The sequence below is a fragment of the Scyliorhinus canicula genome, chromosome 12 (assembly GCF_902713615.1).
Source record: "Scyliorhinus canicula chromosome 12, sScyCan1.1, whole genome shotgun sequence".
Classification (NCBI taxonomy): Eukaryota; Metazoa; Chordata; class Chondrichthyes; order Carcharhiniformes; family Scyliorhinidae; genus Scyliorhinus; species Scyliorhinus canicula.
Window position 1 is genome coordinate 15,018,326 of NC_052157.1, and position 22,670 is coordinate 15,040,995.

At 46.7% G+C, this 22,670-nt stretch overlaps 1 protein-coding gene across 1 annotated transcript; it reads right to left on the minus strand.

Moving 5' to 3' along the window:
* Positions 1-328: 328 nt before the first annotated feature.
* LOC119975064 (gonadotropin-releasing hormone II receptor-like) lies at positions 329-22,670 on the minus strand. The gene is made up of 4 exons (XM_038814561.1): positions 22,578-22,670; positions 19,587-20,300; positions 3,340-3,544; positions 329-2,729 (listed from the first exon to the last, which is right to left on the minus strand). Exons 2-4 carry the CDS (start codon positions 20,136-20,138, stop codon positions 2,209-2,211), a joined length of 1,278 nt encoding a protein of 425 aa, XP_038670489.1. The 5' UTR covers positions 20,139-20,300; positions 22,578-22,670; the 3' UTR covers positions 329-2,208.

A 22,670-nucleotide genomic window follows, 5' to 3' on the forward strand; every position in this document is an offset into this window, starting at 1 on the left:
GATTACAGGACTGCATGTAGAACAGGTGTCAAGACCTGTGGGTTAACTGAGACATCTTGCCGCTTATCCTTAACTATTGGATTCATAGAATTTACAGTACAGAAGGAGGCCATTCGGCCCATCGAGTCTGCACCGGCTCCTGGAAAGAGCACCCTACCCAAGGTTAACACCTCCACCCTATCCCCATAACCCAGTTAACCCCACCCAACACTAAGGGCAATTTGGACACTAAGGGCAATTTATCATGGCCAATCCACCTAACCTGCACATCTTTGGACTGTGGGAGGAAACCGGAGCACCCGGAGGAAACCCACGCACACACGGGGAGGATGTGCAGACTCCACACAGACAGTGACCCAAGCTGGAATCGAACCTGGGATCCTGGAGCTGTGAAGCGATTGTGCTATCCACAATGCTACCATGCTGCCCGATCAGCAGCAATAACATTAACACTGAGGAAAACTAAGGTAGGTGGCCATGCAACTACAAGTCATAAGCTACGAAATCAGCAAGAAGCCTCCATTGTTCAGGGCTACAAGCTAAATTCAAGGTTTGCTTGTGAACATTTGTCAGCATATTCACTGTATCTTGTATTCTGTACACTAGATGTGTAATACATGACAATGCCACATTCACTGCATCTTGCATTCTCTATACTGTGTGTATAATATATCACAATGCCATATTCACTGCATCTTGTATTCTATACACTGTGTGTAATATATCACAATGCCATATTCACTGCATCTTGCATTCTATACACTGTGTAATATATCACAATGCCACATTCACTGCATCTTGTATTCTGTACACTGTGTGTAATATATCACAATGCCACATTCACTGCATCTTGTATTCTGTACACTGTGTAATATATCACAATGCCACATTCACTGCATCTTGTATTCTGTACACTGTGTGTAATATATCACAATGCCACATTCACTGCATCTTGTATTCTGTACACTGTGTAATATATCACAATGCCACATTCACTGCATCTTGTATTCTGTACACTGTGTAATATATCACAATGCCACATTCACTGCATCTTGTATTCTGTACACTGTGTGTAATATATCACAATGCCACATTCACTGCATCTTGTATTCTGTACACTGTGTGTAATATATCACAATGCCACATTCACTGCATCTTGTATTCTGTACACTGTGTGTTATATATCACAATGTGTAGTCATCTCAGAACGAGTGCAATAAAACAGTCTTGTAATTCAAATCACAGTCTGCTGTTGTCAACTAAACCAAAGCAACCCGAGGCCCTCTTGTGACTGAGCATTCAGGACCTTTCTGTTCCTTGTTAAGTACCCAGCTGTAGAGGTAAAAGTTAAAAGTTCATAAATAAAGAAAAGGATACTCAGCACATATGCACCTCCACTTGTCATTCTGGTCACACTTAACAAAGGTCCCTTTCCTGCCCTCTCAATATCTCTGTACTCGTCGCCAACTTCAACAATCAATCTAATCCATTAAACATGTCGGAAGAGTCAGTGTTTGCTGCAGAGGCTGATGTCCTGTTGCCACAGTTCAGCAAATCTAATTCCGTAGATGTTGTTGGTTGGCTGAAGTCCTGAAGCTTCTCAATTCTTAAACACTCCTCTGTCAGGTCTTCCTCTCTGATCAAGAAGTTCCAACAAATATTATCCTTCCTCAATCAGTGAAGCTGAAAGTAGCTATCATGGTGTTCTGCAAGATAGTCAACACAATCATTTGGAATTGCAAAGCTTTAAAAGATTTCACATTGTCTGACATATTCAAGAGTTGAAATTACTTGGAGATGTTTAGTTCTTGATTAATAAGGGGATCAGGGGTTATGGGGAGAAGGCAGGAGAATAGGGATGAGAAAAATATCAGCCATGTTTGAATGGCGGAGCAGACTCGATGGGCCGAGTGGCCTAATTCTGCTCATATATCTTATGGTCTTGTGTTTCTGACAATCATTCTGTCAGAATACAGGTACTTTATGTGATATCAATGGTGCTATCAATGGAGAAAACAATTAGCTTTGTTTCTAGTTTTTGCTGATAGAGAAGCAATTCACTTTTGAAAAAGAATTGGAAAGAAAAATGTTGGAAGGAAAACCATTGGGAGAACTGGAAAAATTAAATCATGCATAGTCCACCTAAGCCATTAATTGCAGTACTGCAACTGTCCTGACATGTATTGCAATATTGCATGGTGATTGTAATCAGACTTCTGCACTCGTGTTGATGCTTTTCTTGGCATCATCCCTGTGCACCTCAGGATAACCATTTGTGCAGCAATTGTCTCTGCTCTGAGGTTCAGTCTCCCTGATCGATCTTTGACCTTCTTGAGCAAGGGCAGTTAACCTCTTGAGGCGAAAGGATGATGCAGAACATCGGAATGATCCAGTTAGTGTAGAATTGAGATCTGAATTGGATGCCATCTTTGCAGAATGGCAGCAGCGTTGTAAGCCTCTTCGAAAAGGGATGGTGAAAAGTCCGTAGGTAATGGGATCCAACACTGTGTTGAGGAGGCCAAAAATGAAGAGTATGTGGCTCAATGATTGAGAGACCTTTCCTTCAGAAAGCATTTCTGGTGAGAACCAGTACCAAAGTCCCAGGAGGTAATACGGGGTCCAGCAAACTATGAAGGAGGTTACAATAATGATGCTCATTTTCAAAGTCCTCATCCGTGCCTTAGGTATGTTGTTCTTTGATCGCCTTAAATGCACTTCTTTTGATGACACTGGAAGAGGACACAAAACAGAATAATATGATCTACAGCACCAGCATCGGGGGAGGCCTTGTGACACAGTCGGTAGTACCCCTGTCTCTGAGCCAGAGGTTCCCGGTTCAAGTCCCACACCAGGGCTTGATGGCAAGGAAGGTGCCAAACACATTGAGCATCAACCTGCAAAAACCTTCCAACACGCCAACAGCAGATAGTAAGAGTGGGAGAGACTCCTGGTAGACATGCTTGATGTGGAGAGGCGCCCCTCAAGCTAAAAGCCTTTGGTGGCAGGCTGGGGACTTGTTCCAGGTAAAACTCATTATGGGAACTGATAATGTCTGCCTTGAGCACCACTATGTGCTGGAAGAAAAACAACAACACTCATTGGGAATATGTAGAATTTTCTTCGAGGACTAAGTATAGGCCACCAATAAGATCAACCATCGAAGCGAGCAACTGAAGTAAATCAACAAGTTGTGGATTGAATCAAAAAGTCTGCAAATTGTGGGAGCTAGGAAAGACGGAAGGACCTACGCAATTTCACAGGTTTGACATTCTGAGAAAGAATGAGTTACAGCACGACACCTTAATTTTAACACAGTAAATATCTAAATATTCAACTTACAATTTCCCTTGTTCATCCTCTTTGATATCTCCATTAGGATTCGGCTATAGCAGACAATCATGATCACCAATGGCACGAGGAACAGGAAAACAAAAGTGAACATGTTGTAGGAGGTCTCCTGCCAGTGTGCTTTGAAACTCCCCATCGTGGAGCACTGCGTGAAGTTCTGAGGCTCAGTAATACTCACAGTGTGAAACAGAAAAATCTGCAACAGAGAAAGTGAAGTTGCAAATGCAGTGTTCTACCTTGCTCGAAGACACCCCAACTCTCATTAAAAATGAACGTATTATGGATTGCTGCTTTTGTGTCGTATTAATTGTAATACATCTTTGTACATGTTGTCAGAAACCTCTTTAAATAATTGCTAAAGCTATCACCAAATACGTCACAGGAAAAGAATGACTAATCAATTGCAACCAATCATGACTGAAGTTTGGTAAAAACAGTTCTTTACAACACATGCGGCATTAACACTTACCACATACACTGGGGCTGTGACAATATACAAAAGTTTATTGTTCTTTATGTCACAACCCCCTGGGCTGGTGCATGGTCAAATCCAGCCCAAATTACCCGGAGTCACAACACAGGTGAAATTAGAGTTTATTTAAAATACCCAGAGGTCCTTGGTTGAGCTCCAATGAATGGCAGTCACCAGGTTTGTAACTTAAAACACAAGTAACCTTTTATTATGTACAGCATGGCGGCATGACAGCACAGCGGTTAGCATTGTCGCTTCACAGCTCCAGGGTCCCAGGTTCGATTCCCGGCTTGGGTCACTGTCTGTGTGGAGTCTGCACGTTCTCCCCGCGTCTGCGTGGGTTTCCTCCGGGTGCTTCGGTTTCCTCTCAGAGACCAAAGATGTGCATGGATTGGCCATGCTAAGTTGCCCTTAATGTCCAAAAAAAGGTTAGGTGTGGTTATGGGGATGGGATGAAGGTGTTGGCCTAGGTGAGGTGCTCTTTCGAAGGGCCGATGCAGACTCAATGGGCCAAATGGCCTCCTATTCCACTGTAAATTCTATGATACAGTATTATAATCAAACAGACAGAAAATGCAACTGACTGTTACCCCTTCCCCAACCCGGCTTTCTAACTTGCCCCACTCTCTCTGCACACAAACACAATGACAAACAACACATAGGGGACAGGGTGGTGGAAAGGGAAAGAAAATATTAATAAAAATAAAAGGATAAGGATCTTTGATGCAGTCAATGTCTTTCTGAAGTTCAAGCTTTCATTTTGGTACTTCTTCCTGGGCTGGGATGGGTTTCTCTGGCAAGTTTGTCTACTTGCTCTGCAGACTCAGCATCGTTTCAGGTTTACAGCAAAGGATGTGCCAGGCCAGGCACTCACTGCTTTCAGAACAAGAGTGCAGTTCTTTCACTTCAGCAAGCGGGGCAGGGTGGTTGTGATGGGGGTGGGGGGAGAGAGAGAGAGTTCCTTTCAATTTCAAGGTCTAAAAACTTCTACCCAGTTCTCTCAGAAAGCATCAGGTGGGAACCAATCACTGACCCTTGTCAGGCAGAGAGTTGTCCCTGGGCAATCCACTGGATGCTCGTTAACCAATTGAACCAAAGCTGGTGCCTAAGATCCACTCAGTGCCAAGGAGTCTGGTTTCTCCTCTCCAAAATACAAAACCTGTGAATAGTGTCCTGGAAGCAGACTGCTTCAGGTTTGAATCGTCTGCTTAAAGCACATCCCAATTATGGGTCCATGGAACAAAATAATAAACTAAAATAAAATAAATGGGATCAAAGGAATTAAACAGGAAGGGGACAGCCAGACGGTGACTCTGACGGAGCAAGGGCATTGACCAGGGCTGGTCATACAATGGAGATGGATGGACATCTGAGGTGTGAGTGACCAGTAGCCACTGGTTAGGGTGTAGGGGTGGCTGCTTCCAGGATTGGGAGACCAATGGGTGATTTGTTGCAACACCAACCTAACTGCCCCTCACTCTCTCATCCCGTGCAGCTTACTGAGAGATATAGGTATGGAGCCAGTGGAGATGGCAAATCTGCTAATTGTTGGAGGAGCGCAGACTCCAGCAGCAACGAGCAGCAGTGCCCAGGGAGAACCCAGTGCCAAGAGACCAAGGGGCTGTCGGGCAGGCTGAAAAGGTGAAGGCTGCACCATCCAAAGAAGGAGCTCAAAGATGAAAGACACCGAGGGTCGCCAGAGGGCAGTCTCGAAGGGCGGAGAATCGGAATAGGGAGTATATAAAGTAACTTACCTTAGGGATTCGCGGCCAAATCTCCAGGGAGCAGTCTTGGAAGGTGGAGCATCCGAGGGGTGAGTTTATAAAGAAACTTACCAGGTTGGCTGGTTTAGCTCAGTGGGCTAGACAGCTGGTTTGTGATGCAGAACAAGCCCAGCAGCGCAGGTTCAATTACCGTACCAGCCGCAAATTCTGAATTCTCCCTCTGTGTGCCCGAACAGGCGGCGGGCTTTTCACAGTAACTTCATTGCAGTGTTAATGTAAGCCTACTGTGACAATAAAGATTATTATGGGCTGGTTTAGCTCAGTAGGCTACACAGCTGGTTTGTGACTGGCTTACTCGAACAGGCTCCGGAATGTGGCGACAAGGGGCTTTTCACAGTAACTTCATACTTGTGACAGTAAAAGGTTATTATTATTACTTTGGGGATTTGCGGCCTAGTCTCCAGAGAGCAGTCTCGGAGGGTGGAGCATCAGAGGGGTGAGTTTATAAAGTAACTTACCGTGGGGATTTGCAGCCTAGTCTCCAGAGAAGAATCTCAAAGGTAAGTATTTGGGATTCCATAAAGCTGAAAAAAACTGAAAAACTGATGTCCCAGGAAACCTGTGACCTGATTGACTGGTTGGAAATCTATGTTAAATTTGAAAGAAACACTGCAAAACGAATTAACTAACTAACTAGTTCTGGCTGTGCAGGCGATGTGTTGAAGCTGTATGATGTATGAGCTGGCTGCGAGCTGCAGAGACCACATCTGCAGCAAATGTTTGTTGCTCGAGGAATTTTGTCTCCGAATTTATGAGCTGGAGTCTGAGCTTTGGACACTGCGGCACAACCGGGTTACCTGGATGCTTCATTTCAGGAGGCGGTAGATTAAATTCGGCCAGTGATCAGGGACAGTAGGCTGGGAGTGAGGCAGGTAGAGAGATCCTGAAATCAGAAATGGAGGAGCCTCTGCTCTTGATCTTATGCAACAGCCATGAGGTACTTGCTCCCTGTGTGGATGAGGAACAGCACTGTAGGGAGGATGAGCTAGCTGACCACTGCACCATGGTACAGGGGGCCATTCGGGTGGGGGAGGGGGGGGGAAGACAAGTAGTAGTTGTACGGAATTCTATAATTAGGGGAACTGATAGCATCCTTTGTGAGCAGGACCAATAATCCCACATGGTATGTTGCCTGCCTGGTTCCAGGGTGAGGGCCATCTCTAACTGGCTTGAAAAGGATATTGGCGTGAGAGGGGGAGGATCCAGTTTTTGTGGGCCACGTTGGGACAAGCAAGGTAGGCCAGACTAGGAATGAGAACCTGTTTGGGGATGATCAGGAACTAGGAGCAAAACTAAAGAACAGGTCCTCAAGGGTTATCACCTCTGGATTACTGCACAAATCATGTGAAAATTAGCATAGGGATGAGAAAATTAGGGAAGTAAACACATGGCTAAAGGGGTGGTGTGGGAAAGAGGATAAATAGGATGGTTGCCAGGACTTTAAACTAGCAAATGGGGGGGGAGGGGCTGAATGAAAGGGTAAACCTACAAGTAAATTGGTTAATGGGAACCACAGCAGCAGGTCAGCATGTGCGGAGACCGTAGAGGTTAATAGATGGACAGGCAGGGCCAGTCTAACCACTACGGAGGGGAAAGGAAACATAAAAAATCAAAATGTAAGGGGACTGGGGATGAGGCTGAGTGTTATCAGAGATTAATAAAGGAGGTCATAATGTGTGAAAAGCGTAGTGCACAAGAAAATCCTGCAAGAGAAAGACAAATCAGTCGACATATTTAAAAACCCTGTACCTAAATGCACACAGTATTCGGAATAAGGTCAATCAGCTGACGGCATGCGCGGTGGGACCGGTGCGATTTCCCCGCATGCGCGTTATCTCCCTTCTCTGCGCCGGCCCTGACGCAACATGGCGTAGGGCTACAGGGGCTGACGCGGAATAAAGGAGGCCCCCAGCCCGAGAGGCCGGCCGGCTGATGGGTGGGCCCTGATCGCGGGCCAGACCACAGCAGAGGACCCCCCCACAGGCAGCCCCCGGATCCTTCCACACCGAGGTCCCGCCGGGTAAGACCAGGTTAGAACGGCGCCGGCGTGACTCGGGTTTCTTGGTCCGGCCGCTCGGCCCATCCCGGGCAGAGAATCGCCAGGGCAGTCCCGTAGAGCGGCCCCCGACTGCGCCGGCTCCAATGGCGCCAATTTTCCGCTCAGAATCGCGTCCCAGCATCGGGGCGGCGTGGCACAATTTGTGCTGGTCATGACGATTCTCCGGCCCGTCCCCGGGCTGAGAGAATCCCACCCCTACAGTTAATGAAGAGGAACTTGGTGGAATAACCCACCCTAGGGAGATGGTATTGAACAAACTAATGGTATTAAAGGCAGATATGTCTCCAGGTCCTGATGGTCTGCACCTTAGAGTATTAAGGGAGGTGACAGCGGAGATAGTGGATGCATTGGTTATGATATTTTGGACCTCCCTGCATTTTGGAAGAGTCCTGGTGGATTGGAAGCACACTAATATGACATCTCTGTTCAAAAAGGGAGAGAGGTAAAAAGTAGGAAACTATAGACTGGTTAGCATGACCTCTGTGGTGGGGAAGTTGCTGGAGTCAATCATTAAGGAGGAGAAAACTGAACATTTGGAAAGAGAAAGCTCAATCCACCATTGTCAGCATGGTTTTATGAACGGTAAGTCATGCTTGACAAACTTGCTTGAGTTCTTTGACGACGTAACCAGCAAGGTGGATAATGGGGAACCTGTGGATGTGGTATATCTAGACTTCCAGAAGGCATTGACAAGGTGCTGCATAAAAGTTTGATCCAGAAGGTCAGATCGCTGGGAATTGGGGACAGAGTACTAGACTGGATTGAGGATTGACTGACTGACAGAACACAGAGGGTCGGGATAAATGGGTCCTTCTCTGGCTGGCAAACTGTAACGAGCAAGGTGCTGCAGGCGTCAATCCTCGGACCGAAACTGTTTACAATCTAAATAAATGATCTGCAAGCAGGGACAGAGTGTAACAACGCAAAATTTGTGGTTGATACTAAAATTCTTATTATTATTAAATAGATGGGAAATCAGGCAGTGAAGAGGAGATGCAGATTTTACAGATGGACATAGATAATTTCTTTTAGTTTGGCTTTTGCTTTAGAAAGCTTCATATAAATGCGCCGAATTAATCTTGAGCAAGAACTAAAATGTTAAGTATTTTGAATGATCTTTTTTGAAAAATACTTTTTTGACATTTTTACAAATTACAAGTTACAAATTTTTTGATTAATCCCAAATATTTGGACCATTCTGGGCTTTTTTCATCTTGAATCTTCTGGAGATTGGAGCGAAATTTGGCAGATGGAGTTTAATGTGGATAAGTGTGAGATTATCCATTTTGGCTGAAAAAATAGTCAGGCAAATTATGATCTAAATGGAAAGCAGATTCAAAATGCGTCTGGGCAGAGGGATCTGGGTGTCTTTGTCCATGAATCGCAGAAAGTGGGTATGCAGATATAGCATGTAATCAAAAAGACAAATGGAATGTTAACGTTTATTGCAAAAGGCCTGGAGTGTAAAAGTAGAGAAGTGTTGTTGCAATTGTACAGGGTGTTGGTGAGACCACATCTGGGGCATTGTGTCCAGTTGTGGTCTCCTTATTTGAGGAAGGATTGGTGGCATTGGAGAGAGTTCAGAGGAAGTTCACCAGATTGATTCCGGGGATGAAGGGGTTGACATATGAGGAGAGATTAAACAGTTTGGGCTTATACTCGCTGGAATTCACAAGGATGAGAGGGGATCTGATCAAGGTATATAAAATACTAAAAGAGATTGAAAAAGTAAATGGGGACCAAATGTTCCCCCTTATGGGGCAATCTAGAACGAGCGGTCACAGATATATGTTGAGAGGCGGTAGATTTAAAACTGAGATGAAGGGGGACTACTTCTCGCAGAGGGTGGTGAATTTGTGGAACTCGCTGCCCCATCTGTGTCATTAAATGGTTTCAAGAAGGAGATAGATATGTTTCTGATATTAAAAAATGGGTCAAAGGGATATGGGGAACAGGTAGTGAGGTGGGTTTGAGACTGGGAAGAGATCAGCCATAATCTGATTGAATGGCGGAGCAGACTTGAGGGGCTAAATTGCCTACTTCTGCTCCTAGTTCCTATCTTCCTATGAGGATGTACGGGACCCATGTGTCCTTCATGGAGCTGCTGGACAACAGTTGCTACAGGAAACTCCGCCTCACCAGGCAGGCAATGCTATACCTGTGCCACATTCTTTGCAACTTGACACGACATGGAGGCAGAGGGCTAATGCTTTCTGTGGCCATGAAAGTCATGGAAGCTCTCAACTTCTCTGCGAAGGGTTTGTTCCAGGGCTGCACGGGTGACCTGTGTAACATTTCAGTCACCTGCCCATAAAAAAGGGTAGCACGGTTAGCACTGTTGCTTCATTGCGCCTGGTTCCCAATTTCGATTCACGACTTGAGTCACTTGAGTCACTGTCTGTGCGGAGTCTGTATGTTCTCCCCGTGTCTGCATTGGTTTCCTCCGGGTGCTCTGGTTTCCTCCCACAAGTCCCAAAAGATGTGCTTGTTCAGTGAATTGGACATTCTGAATTCTCCCTCAGAGTACCTGAATAGGCGCCATAGTACCTGAATAGTACCTGAATTTGTGCCATCTGTTTGTGAGGACAGAAAATCCAACCTAACACGTATAGGTCACTGTGAAGGGCAATAGCAACAAAATGCTTGTTTTACTCAGCACTGGATACTCCTCTGAGACGTTATTCCAGAATACTGACAGCCTAATGGACTTGTAGCATATGACGTGTTTTTAATGTGCTGTCACAGGTGAGGTGCAGATGTTGAGTCTCTTAATTTGAAGTCAGCTGTAAGTTAATAATTCACTCAGTGGTCTCAAACACAAAAGGATTTTTCACCCACCTCTTCTCTTTCAAAATCTGTAACATCTCTGGAAAGTAGCAACAAAAACTGTTGATGAGCACAGTCAGATCTGACTGACTAAGGCTTGCCAGTCTATTGACAGTTCTCTTACTACCATTGTTTTCTTTGATGTGTGGTAGCAGTGTGGGGAACATGCAGTAATTTTGTCTGTGTACTCAGACTTGCCAAACTTTCAAATACTTTTGGAAAGCATCTATTTCTTCACAGTACCCAAAGCAATAATCATCCTTCCCTTGCAATTTGAGGTTCAGTTTGCTTAGAATTGATAAGGTGTCTGCAAAGTAAGACATAGTTAGTATCCACGTTTCATCAGCAAACGAATCAGCCAGAGGGGACAATTTGTCAAGGAGGAAAGTGTGGATTTGATACCTCAATTCATAAACTCTGACAAGCATTCAACCCCTTAACAGCCAACGTACATGTGTGTGGAACAATAAATGTGTGCACTTGGTTCCCATATCAGAACACAGAGCCTCAAAAAGCCTGGTATTGAGTGGGCTGTGTTTAATGAAATTCACAACTTTCACAATTCCTTTCAACACCACTTCAAGATTTGATGGAGTTCCTTTCAATATCAATGCCTCGCAATGAATAAAACAATGATTCCAAACAATGTCCAGCTGCCTCCTTTATCCTTATTATAACTTTGCTGTTTTTCTCAGTCACGTTGGCTGTCCCGTTGCTTTGCAATGGACCCAGTTCAGCCCGTACATTCCAACCACGCAACTATTCAATGCTTTAAAAATCTGTCCATCAATCGTGCTGGTTGGTAATGTCAGGCAGCACAGCAAATCCTCACCAATGTCATTGTGCCAAGCATACCTAATATAAACTAGCAAGGTTGCACAATCTGAAATGTACTTTCATAGAGTTGTATTGAGAACTCCTGTGCTGACTTTAAATGAGAAATAAGCTGAGTTTCTGAATTCTCAGTTATGTCACAAATTCGTCGAGCCACTTTGTTATCACGAAGTGAGATGCATTTCAGCTTGACTTCTCCTCTAGGACTGTACAAGCCATGTCTAATGTTGCAGGGGGAATTAATCTCTCTGAAACAGTATGGGGCATTTTCTCATTATCTACCATGTAAGACGTTATTTGTGCCAGTCACGGCCAATAGGCGCTTCTCATGCGATCGGGAAATGCGCGACTGTTTGCTCCATGGCCTACCTGAGGGTCGCGACCTGCACTTTGAAACATCCTGACCCAGGAACTGGTTTGCCAGCTGCCATCACCCTGACTTGAATCAGATCAAGTGCTTCAGAGCTGTTTAAATGCAGTTGAAATGCTCGATTGAGCCCCAATGAGGCCACAGGCAGCGGCCCCCCCCCGGCAATTCTCCGGGCCCCGATCGGCCGAGCGACAGCCCGTTTTCGGCCAATCCCGCCGGCGTGAAATGGACATGGTCCTCCACGGCGGGACCGGGTTGAGAATCTAGTGGAGTCCTCGGGGGGGCGGGGGGGGAGATCAGGCCCAGTGGTGGGGGGGCCCATGGTGGTCTGGCCCATGTTCGGGGCCCACCGATCTGCGGGCGGGCCTGTGCCATGGGGGCACTCATTCCTTCCGCGCCAGCGTCTGTAGGGCTCCGCCATGACCGGCGTGGAGAAGAAACCCCCTGTGCATGCGCCAGAACACGCCGGCGGTTCTGCGCATCCGCGGGACTACAGCGGCCCTTCGGCGCCGGTTGGTTCGGTGCCAACCCCTCCGCCGCCGGCCTAGCCCCCGGAAGTGCGGAGGATTCCGCAACTTCCGGGTGGGCCGACGCCGGAGTGGTTTGCGCCGTTCTTGGCGCCGGCGTCGGACCATCGCGCCAAATGCGGGAGAACTACGCCCTTTTAGTCTTTATGGTGGGCTAAGAGTCCCACAGAATCAGGATTTTGTATGGCCCAGTTTATTGCGATGAAAGCATCTAATTCTCCCGTAACAGCCTCCCCGAACAGGCGCCGGAATGTGGCGACTAGGGGCTTTTCACAGTAACTTCATTTGAAGCCTACTCGTGACAATAAGCGATTTTCATTTCATTTCATTTCCTCGGCAGCAGTCCCTGCAGGTAACCCGAATTGTAATGTACGCACCAACTCCTGAGATTTAGCTTTTCAAAAAGTTATTTTTATGCTTTTCAAAATCTTGCTAAAGTTCCTTCAATTTTGTTAAGAACTCCGCTGATGCTAATTGCGAGGGTATCCCAAATCACAGGAGGATAACTTGGAACATTGGTTCTCAGTGGTGTATATTTTGAATTTGGTATACTGTGAGAAAAAATATGCAAACCAGGGAGGAATAGTTCAGTTGCTTTGTGAATTAATAAAGAATATTGATTAACTTAAAAGAAAAACACACAACAAGAAGGACTATCATGCAATACAAACTAATTTTTTTTTATTCGTTTATGGAATGTGGGCGTCGCTGGCTGGGGCAAAATTTGTTGCCCATCCCTGAGGGCATTTGCGAGTCAATCACATTGCTGTGGGTCTGGAGTCACAGGTAGGCTGGACAAGGTAAGGACGACAGAGCTCCTTCTCTAAAGGGCATTAGTGAACCAGATGGGTTTTTGCGACAATCAACAATGGTTTCATGGTCACCTTTGGAATTTTAGTTCCATATTTTTATTGAATTCAAATTTCACCATCTGCCTTGGCGGGATTCGAACTCTGGTCCCCAGAGTATGACTCTGGATCTCTGGATGATTAGTCCAGCAACATATCACTAACCAATTGCCTCCCCCTCACTAATGCGCTACTAGGATTATGTTCGCTGGAGTTCAGAAGAATGAGGGAGAATCTCATAGAAACCTATAAAATCCGAAAGGACTAGACAGAGTAGATGCAGGAAGGATGTTCTTGATGGTGGGTGTGTCCAGAACCAGGGGTCACAGACTGAGGATACGGGGTACACCATTTAGGACAGAAATGAGCAGACATTTGTTCACCCAGAGAGTGGTCGACCTGTGGAATTCATAACCACAGGAAGAAGTGAGGACAGAACATTGTCAGCGGGATTCTCCGAAATCGGCGCAATGACCTGACGCCGGCGTCAAAAACAGTGCGAAGCACCCTGGCGTCGGGCCGACTGGAAGTAGCGGAATCCTCTGCCCCGGAAGGGGCCAGCACCGGCGAGACGCCGAGCGCGACGGCGTGACCCGTCTGGCTCCACGCTTGGTGGTACGAATGTGGGCAGCGCCTGCGGATGGGGCTCGGCGAAGGAGGGTGGGCACCTATTGGGACCACAGCTGCCATGTGCTGTGGGTTGTGCTTACCTGTCTGGGGGCGGGGTGGATGGGAGCAGGGCTGCAGTGGGCAGGCGGAGCTCGGTGACGGCTGGTGGTCCTGCGGGGTGCGAAAGCTGATAGTGTCACTGATGGGGCATCCGCCCCAGTAGAGGCAGTGTGCCAGGATGGTGCCAAAGGCCATGGTGCATGGTCCGCTTTGCTCTTCCCCTGCAGAGGGGCAGCACCTTGGTTGGGTGAGCTGAGGGGTGCCAACACCTGGTGGGCCATTGGCTGCGCCAGACCATGCCCATCCTGTTGATGGGTCAGCTGGGGTCTGAGGGTTCCTTGGGGGGTGGCCCGGGGGTGGGCACCCATCCGGCCAGTGGCGCTCTCCACATTTACCGACACAGTGGGCAGTCAGCGGAGTGTACAGACAGATGGCTGCCTTGCAGGTCGTGGCAATGGTGTTCTGTGGCCAGCCGCCCCGGTCCCGGGGGAGACCCCAAACTACGGTCCATCTCCTGGTCATGCCCCGCTACTCCACCCAGCCCTAGCAGACACCCCCAGCCAGGGCACAAATGTCAGCCTATTGTTGCAGTTTCAGACACTTTTGTCACCTCCTCTCTCTCTCCCTCAGCAGCCAAGGCACCCGGTACTCGCTTTTCAATACCACAAGTGAACCATGTTGCCGTCACTTCCGCCTTGCGGGAGCGGAGCATTGAGGGAGGCCGGACAGTACCAGGTCAAGCCTATTAATATTGGTTAATGCATGCTACTGTATGTTTTGTATGCCCACGCCGGCGTGGGGCATGGTACGCATTCACCCTATCATTGAGGCACCGGAGCATGACAGTCCATTGGCCGGCTACCGCAGACCTCGAGGAGCGATTGGATAGGTTGGGGTTATTTTCCTTGGAACAAGGAAGGCTGAGGGGTGACTTAATTGAGCTGTGGAAAATTATGAGGGGAAGCGATAGAGTGGACCAGGATAAAATTGTTTCCCTCGGTGGAGAATTCTAGAACCAGGGGATATAGATTCAAGATAAGAGCCAGAAAGTGTAGCGGGGACAAGAGGAAAACATTTTTACACAGAGGGTAGTGGGAATCTGGAATTCGCTGCCCGGATTGGCAGAGATCCCAAACTCTTTTGAAAGGTACCTGGATCTGCACCTTAACTGCTCTAAGATACAAGGCTATGGACTGGGTGCAGGACGGTGGATTAGAAAGGGCACCTATGTGTCCTCAGGCTGGCATGTACAAGATGGGCTGAATGGCCTCCTTCAATGCTGTAACTTTTCTGTGACTGTATGATTGTCACCTGACATCCGATTCTCCACCCAATCGCAATTTACGATTCCAGGGTCGCTAAACGGAGAACAGAGGCGAAGATGACTCTTTCATTACTAATGACATTAATACTGAATCGCGAGATAATGTCTAATCTCGGTTTTATAAGGCGTAATCTCGGTGTTTGACCTGAACACCTGAAAGTAAATTTTCCATCTATTTTGTTCAGCCCCTTTAAATTGGAGTCTGCCTGTTTTAGGAACACTTCGTTTTTACAATATCTCTCTGGATAACTCAAGCCTGCCAAGGCTTAAATGCTGCTCTTTAATCTGGGAAAGCTTTTCTAACATTTTGAAATGCTCCTGGATAGGAGGAAGGGGAATAAAAATGAGAATCTGCTGAGTGATCCTTTCCTCAACTCTAGCCTGCAATCTCTTTCTTCATTTTGTAGTCTGTCTTCTCCCACTGTATCGATTATGCTTCTGGCTAACTTTCTCCTCTTGATCCAAAAACACTAGAGCCTTCTCACGGCGGTTAGATCAATGCTCAGTGCACCACCTCTTACACTAACTCAGCCTACACTAGGTGGAAACACCCACAGTCTTCCTTCTCTGCTGCATTTTTCTTTGATTCATTGCAAACTGTCAGAAAGGTCCTTTAAGTCCCTGAACAATTTGTATTTTCAATTCTGCATGGTTCATTCAAAGAAGAGACTTTGTTAAAAAAAATGGCAAAACTCCAGCTAAAATTGTATTCTCGGGGATAGACTGCATGATGCAAATGATTAGATTTTAACTCTTCATTTTGAGGACATGAGACTAAGGAGATAAGGCAGAAAGGTGCCTACTCCTGTTCTTCGTGTTTTAATAACATTGGTCCTTTATTCTTGTTGAGAAAGGGAATCATAGATTATTGAGGATAGCTGGGGAATGTGGAACTCAACACAATCAGATCACCCATGACCTTATTGAATGGCAGAGCAGGTTCGAAGGGCTGAATGGCCTATTTCTTTTTCTTAAATTTAGAGTACCCAATTCTTTTTTTCCAATTATGGGGTAATTTAGTGTGGCCAATCCACCTACCCTGCACATCTTTGGGTTGTGGAGGTGAGACCCACGTGGACAGAGGGAGAATGTGCAAACTACACACGGACAGTGACCCGGGGCCAGGACCGAACCCAGATCCTCTTCGCCGTGAGGCAGCAGTGCTAACCACTGCTCCACTGTGCCTCCCTAAAATTTTACTTTCATCGCAACTTTTTCAAAAAGGACAATTTAGCGTGGCCAATTCACCTACCCTGCACATCTTTGGGTTGTGGGGGTGAGACCCACGTAGACACGGGGAGAATGTGCAAACTCCACACGGACAGTGACCCAGGGCCAGGACCAAACCCAGGTCCTCAGCGCTGTGAGGCAAAAGTGCTCACCACTACGCCACCATGCCGCAGAATAGCCTACTTCTGCTCCTATTTCAAATGTTTGTAGGTCCAAATCCAACATAAACTGATGAAATGAAATTCTCTTCGATGTGACTGCATGAGCGGCACTTGCTTCACAGCTCCAGGGTCCCAGGTTCAATTCCGGCTTGGGTCACTGTCTGTGCGGAGTCTGCATATCCTACCCATGTGTGTGTGGGTTTCCTCCGGGTGCTCCGGTTTCCTCCCATAGTCCAAAGATGTGTAGGTTAGGTGGATTGCCCATGATAAATTGCCCTTAGTACCCAAAATTGCCCTTATTGTTGGGTGGGGTTAATTGCCCTTTTTGAAAAAGTTGCGATGGAAGTAAATTTTTAGGGCGGCACAGTGGAGCAGTGGTTAGCACTGCTGCCTCACGGCACTGAGGACCTGGGTTCGGTCCTGGCCCCAGGTCACTGTCCGTGTGGAGATTGCACATTCTACCCATGTCTACGTGGGTCTCACCCCCACAACCCAAAGATGTGCAGGGTAGGTGGATTGGCCATGCTAAATTGCCCCTTAATTTGAAAAAAATAAATGGGTACTCTAAATTTTAAAAAAGTAGGCCATTCGGCCCCTTGAACCTGCTCTGCCATTCAATAAGATCATGGGTGATCTGACTGTGTTGAGTTCCACATCCCCCAGCTATCCTCAATAATCTATGATTCCCTTTCTCAACAAGCCCTTTCATCCCATGGAGCAGGGAAAATGGACGGAAAATGTAGCAAATAGAGGAATATCACACAAATGCAATAGTGGGCTTAAGGTACCATAGGAGGAAGGTACTTCAGTCTGAAGCTAATTACTGTTGCAGCGCACCTAGGGATTCTTTACAGTGAGTAAACCTGTACATCATCAAAGTAGAGAATGCTTTTCCCTGAGCTTATTGTCCCTGTTACCATGCGGACCCAAGTGTTCAGTTCTACAGCACTTAGTCCTTCGCTTTGAGATGCAGAAAATTGAAGAAAAAACAATTGATTAAAACAAGTTCAGATCCTACTTCAGGGCTGCATCTGCATTAGGAAAATCATGTGTTAACCCTTTAACCTTCTCTCTCATCATTTCACCCCCAAACCAAAAACATAGAACATAGAACAGTACAGCACAGAACAGGCCCTTCGGCCCTCGATGTTGTGCCGAGCAATGATCACCCTACTCAAACCCACGTATACACCCTATACCCGTAACCCAACAATCCCCCCCTTAACCTTACTTTTTAGGACACTACGGGCAATTTATCATGGCCAATCCACCTAACCCGCACATCTTTGGACAGTGAGAGGAAACCGGAGCACCCGGAGGAAACCCACGCACACACGGGGAGGACATGCAGACTCCACACAGACAGTGACCCAGCCGGGAATCGAACCTGGGACCCTGGAGCTGTGAAGCATTTATGCTAACCACCATGCTACCGTGCTGCCCCAAAATAATAAACTGTAATAGAACATACAGCGCAGAAATAGGCCATTCGGCCCATCGAGTCTGCACAACCCACTTAAGCCCTCACTTCCACCCTATCCCCTTAACCCAATAACCCTGCTAATCGTTTTGGACACTAAGGGCAATTTATCATGGCCAATCCACCTAACCTCCAAGTCTTTCGACTGTGGCTGGAAACTGGAGCACCCGTAGGAAACCCACGCAGACACGGGGAGAACATGCAGACTCCTCACAGACAGTGATCCAGCGCGGAATCGAACCTGGGACCCTGGTGCTGTGAAGCCACCGTGCTAGCTACTTGTGCTACCATGCTGCCCAGACCCCCGACCGCTTTTTTCATTTGTTCATGAAGACAGAGACCCCTTAAACCCAGGGTTGTCAACATCGGACAAACCTTGCCTGCAAGATTCTCAGTCTCAAGCTCATTGCGGAGGATGCTGCCTTGTGGAAAAGCACAACGATAGAAACAAAACGCAAACTCCAATTATCATATGGGCCAAAGTATGGTGTTGCCAATGGAAATCTTACTGTCACGTCCCTTTTAAGTAATGAAAGACCATCAATGCTGACTGGTCTGAGAATTGAATCAAGGGATGCGAACATACAAATTAGGATCAAGAGGAGGCCACTCGGCATCTCAAGCCTATTCCACCATTCAATAAGATCGTGGCTGATCTGATTGTGAGCTCAACCTCACATTACTGATAACCCTTCACTCCCTTGTTAATCAAGGATCTATCGAGCTCAGCGTTAAAAATATTCAAAGACTCTGCTTCCCCTGCCTTTTGAGACCCCAAACCATCCATCTTACAGAAACAATCCCTTATTTTTAAACAGTGACCCCGAGTTCTAGATTCTCCCACAAGAGAAAACACCCTCTCCACATCCACCCTGTCAATACCCTTCAGGATCTTGAAATGAAATGAAAATCGCTTATTGTCACGAATAGGCTTCAATGAAGTTACTGTGAAAAGCCCCTAGTCGCCACATTCCGGCGCCTGTCTGGGGAGGCTGGTACGGGAATCGAACCGTGCTGCTGGCCTGCTTGGTCTGCTTTAACAGCCAGCGATTTAGCCCAGTGAGCTAAACCATCCCCTGATACAAAGGGCATTTTGTGACACTTTAGTGCCCTGTTACATCATGAAGATCCCACTAACAGAAGAACAGAATTGGTGAATGCCCAATCAAAATGATATTCTAAATCTATTGACAAGACTGACCTGAATGCAGTAGAAGCAATTCAGAGAATGGTCTCAGAGAAGGATCTTAAAGGTTTTGATCAAGTCTCCTCTTACTCTTGTAAACTCTACTGGATACAAACCTAACCTCTCCAACCTTTCCTGTTAAGACAACCCACACGTTCATGGTATTAGTCTGTTAAACCTTCTCTGAACTGCTTCTACTGCACTCACATCAGTTTTGTCAATAGATTTAGAATATCATTTTGATTGGGCATTCACCAATTCTGTTCTTCTGTTAATGGGATCTTCATGATGTAACAGGGCACTAAAGTGTCACAAAATGCCCTTTGCAGTTGTCGGACTCAAAGCTTCTGGCAATTGAATGCAGTTGCTTAATCAGTGCAGATTTGCGTTGAAATGGACGACCCCAGGGTGAAACCAGAGCGGCAAATATTAAGCGACCTGCACTCTCACTGACTAAGTCGCTCTTACCTGTGGAGTGGACAAGATGGCACTCAATATCCAAGCTACCGTCAACATGATCTTATTCTTCATCTTGGCTTCACTGATGCTCAGGGGATTTAGGATAGCAGACTGACGGTCTACACTAATCACCACAGTGACAAACGCACAGGAGTACATAGCCATCAGCTTCAGGAACATGAGCAGCCGACAGGCAAGATCCCCAGCCTTCCACTGCACTGTGATATTCCAGGTGGCATCCAGCGGCATCACGATGAAAGTCACCAGGAGGTCTGCGGCAGCCAGGTTCAGGATCAAAATTCTGACGTGAGATTTTCTCTTGCGATTCTGGGTGGCCGTCCAGAGCACGGCCAGGTTGCAGACAGCAGAAACAGTGAAAACAAGAATGGTGATCCCCACTCTAACTTTAGCCGCGCTGGAGAAGACTGGCAGCTGAAAGTGACGGGTGCAGCTTTTGTTGCAAGTCTGTCCCAAGGAGGTGTCCTCACACGTCCCATTGTAGTCACAGAGGGGAATCTGTCCTAGGAAAGGCTTGATAACATCTTCAATACTGGCATTCATCCTCAATGCTATACTGTTGAGCAGGTAATAAGGTATTGTTGGACAGGATCAAACACAGCTGGAATTCTTCTGTGACTGGTGGGTGGTCCTGTAGTTCTTAAAACTTGAAAAGCACATGTTGTTTGACTTCAATATTAAGATGAGGAAGTGCCCGAATCCAGCCTGCAAGCAAATGAGAAGTACATGACACATTGAACCAAGAAATGTGGACAGAGGCAAAATAGATCATGACCACGGGTCTCTGCTATAAAGCAGATCTCAGGCTGAGTCACCATAGAAACATAGAAAATAGGGGCAGGATTAGGTTATTCAGCCCTTCGAATCTGCTCCGCCATTCAATTTGATCACGGCTAATCCTCAACCAGCCTCCCCGAGAAGGCGTCAGGACTTGGCGACTAGGGGCTTTTCACAGTAACTTCATTTGAAGCCTACTTGTGACAATAAGCAATTTTCATTTCATTTTTCATTTCAACTTCAATGCCATACTCCTGCGCTCTCCCCATACCCCTTGACACCTTTAGAGTCAAGGAATCTATTTATTTCCTTCTTAAATATATTTAGCAACTTGCGTCCACAACCTTCTGTGGTCGAGAATTTCACAGGTTTACCATCCTCTGAGTGAAGAGGTTTCACCTTATTCGAGTCCGAAATGAGCCATTCTGTATCCTTCGCCTGTGATCCCTTTGTTCTACACCGTCACACCGTCCGTCCCCCCCCCACCACTCCCACTTGCCCCCCCCCCCCGCTCCCCCTCCCCACCAGCCAGAGGAAACAACATCCCTGCATTCAGTCTGTCCAATCCTGTCAGAATTTTATACATTTCAATTAAATCCCCAATCTGTTGCTCCTCGTCCTTATACCTTCAGCCAACAGGTATAGCTTTTCTTTGCTTACCGTAACCTAAACCCACCATAATGCACACATTTATCAAATCTCCCCTCAATCAATTTCACTCTACGGAGAAGGACCCCCGGCTTCTCGAACTCGACCCTGTGGCTAAATTAGATTCTGGGTAAAGAATGATGTTGAGGATGAGAATAACACATGGGGTCGGTTCATCATATTTTCTTGTAGACAGCAGCCTTTTGAGGAAGGTAGCAGCACAATGTGAGGTTTGTAAGGGTCTTCAGGAGTGAAAAGAGGACTGTAGCAACTTTTGAGAGTCAACAAGGAGAGCAAAGGATGGATTTCAAGGGCAAGCAATAAAATCACGGATGGTGAAAGTTAAAGCGATTGGGGATGATGCTGGCTGCAAAATATCCTCTGAGATGGCAAATCAAGCGATGAAGGAAGAAAAAGAGGTGACCAAATAGGAGGGAAATCAGTTAGGATACATCATAGAATATACAGTGCAGGAGGCCATTTGGCCCATCGAGTCTGCACCGACCCACTTAAGCCCTCACTTCCACCCTATACCCGTAACCCAATAACCCATCCTAACCTTTTTTGGTCACTAAGGTCAATTTATTATGGCCAATCCTCCGAACCTGTGCGTCTTTGGACTGTGGGAGGAAACCTGAGCACCCGGAGGAAACTTACGCAGGTACGGGGAGAACGTGCGGACTCCGCACAGACAGTGACCCAAGCCCGGAATCAAACCTGGGACCCTGTTGCTGTGAAGTCACAGTGCTATCCACTTGTGCTACCGCGCTGCCCAGTCGGACTGTTGAGAGTCAGAGGAGATCCTAATGATTCCATCCAAACTTTTCCTGGCGAGGTTACAGCTCTGGGCCGGAATTCTCCGGCCGTTGGGAATCCCGTTTCCTGGCAGCAACGGGACATCCCATGTGGCTTCATTGGGAAATCTCATTGGCAAGTGATGTTATCTTCCCCCCCCCCCCCCCCCCCCCTCACTTCTTCAATTATAGCAACTTTGGCAGAGTAAAATGTCCCAGTGGGATTTATAGACACCAACAGACAACATTTGACCCCGAGCCACAGAAAACACAAAGGGGGTATCTGGTGACCATAGGTTTGGTCCATGAGGTAGTTTTAAGAAGCTACATACAGCAGGAGGGAGAGAGGGAGAGGGATTTATGGAGGGTACATTAGAGCTAGGATCTAATCACCATTATTACATGACAATGAACTCAGTCGCGCCCAGGCAAGTTATCAATTAGCCCACTATTTATACAGATGGGGTGGTGGGACTATTTAACATTGAAGGCTGAGACTCAATGATCTGAGGAAGTGTAGCTGTCTCCAATCTACGCACGAATACACCATTATAGTCAGTTAATGTATCAATTTACTGCCACGGAATTATAAAATACAAGGTTAGAAAATAACTGAAAAGTTTACATTCGTTTAAAAGCACGAATGACATTATCCCCCCCCCCCCCCCCCACACACCTTTTCACTTCTTCAATTAACTCGCTCTTCACTTCAAAAAATAAAATCTCCCCTTCTCCTTTTACATCCCGCTTAACGCTCTCTTACCGTGCGATGGGGGGGGGGGAAAGTGAGAGACGAGATGGGCAGATGCTGAGCTTTGCTGCAGTGGGGAGAGCAGGTGTCGTGTCTGAGGGGAAC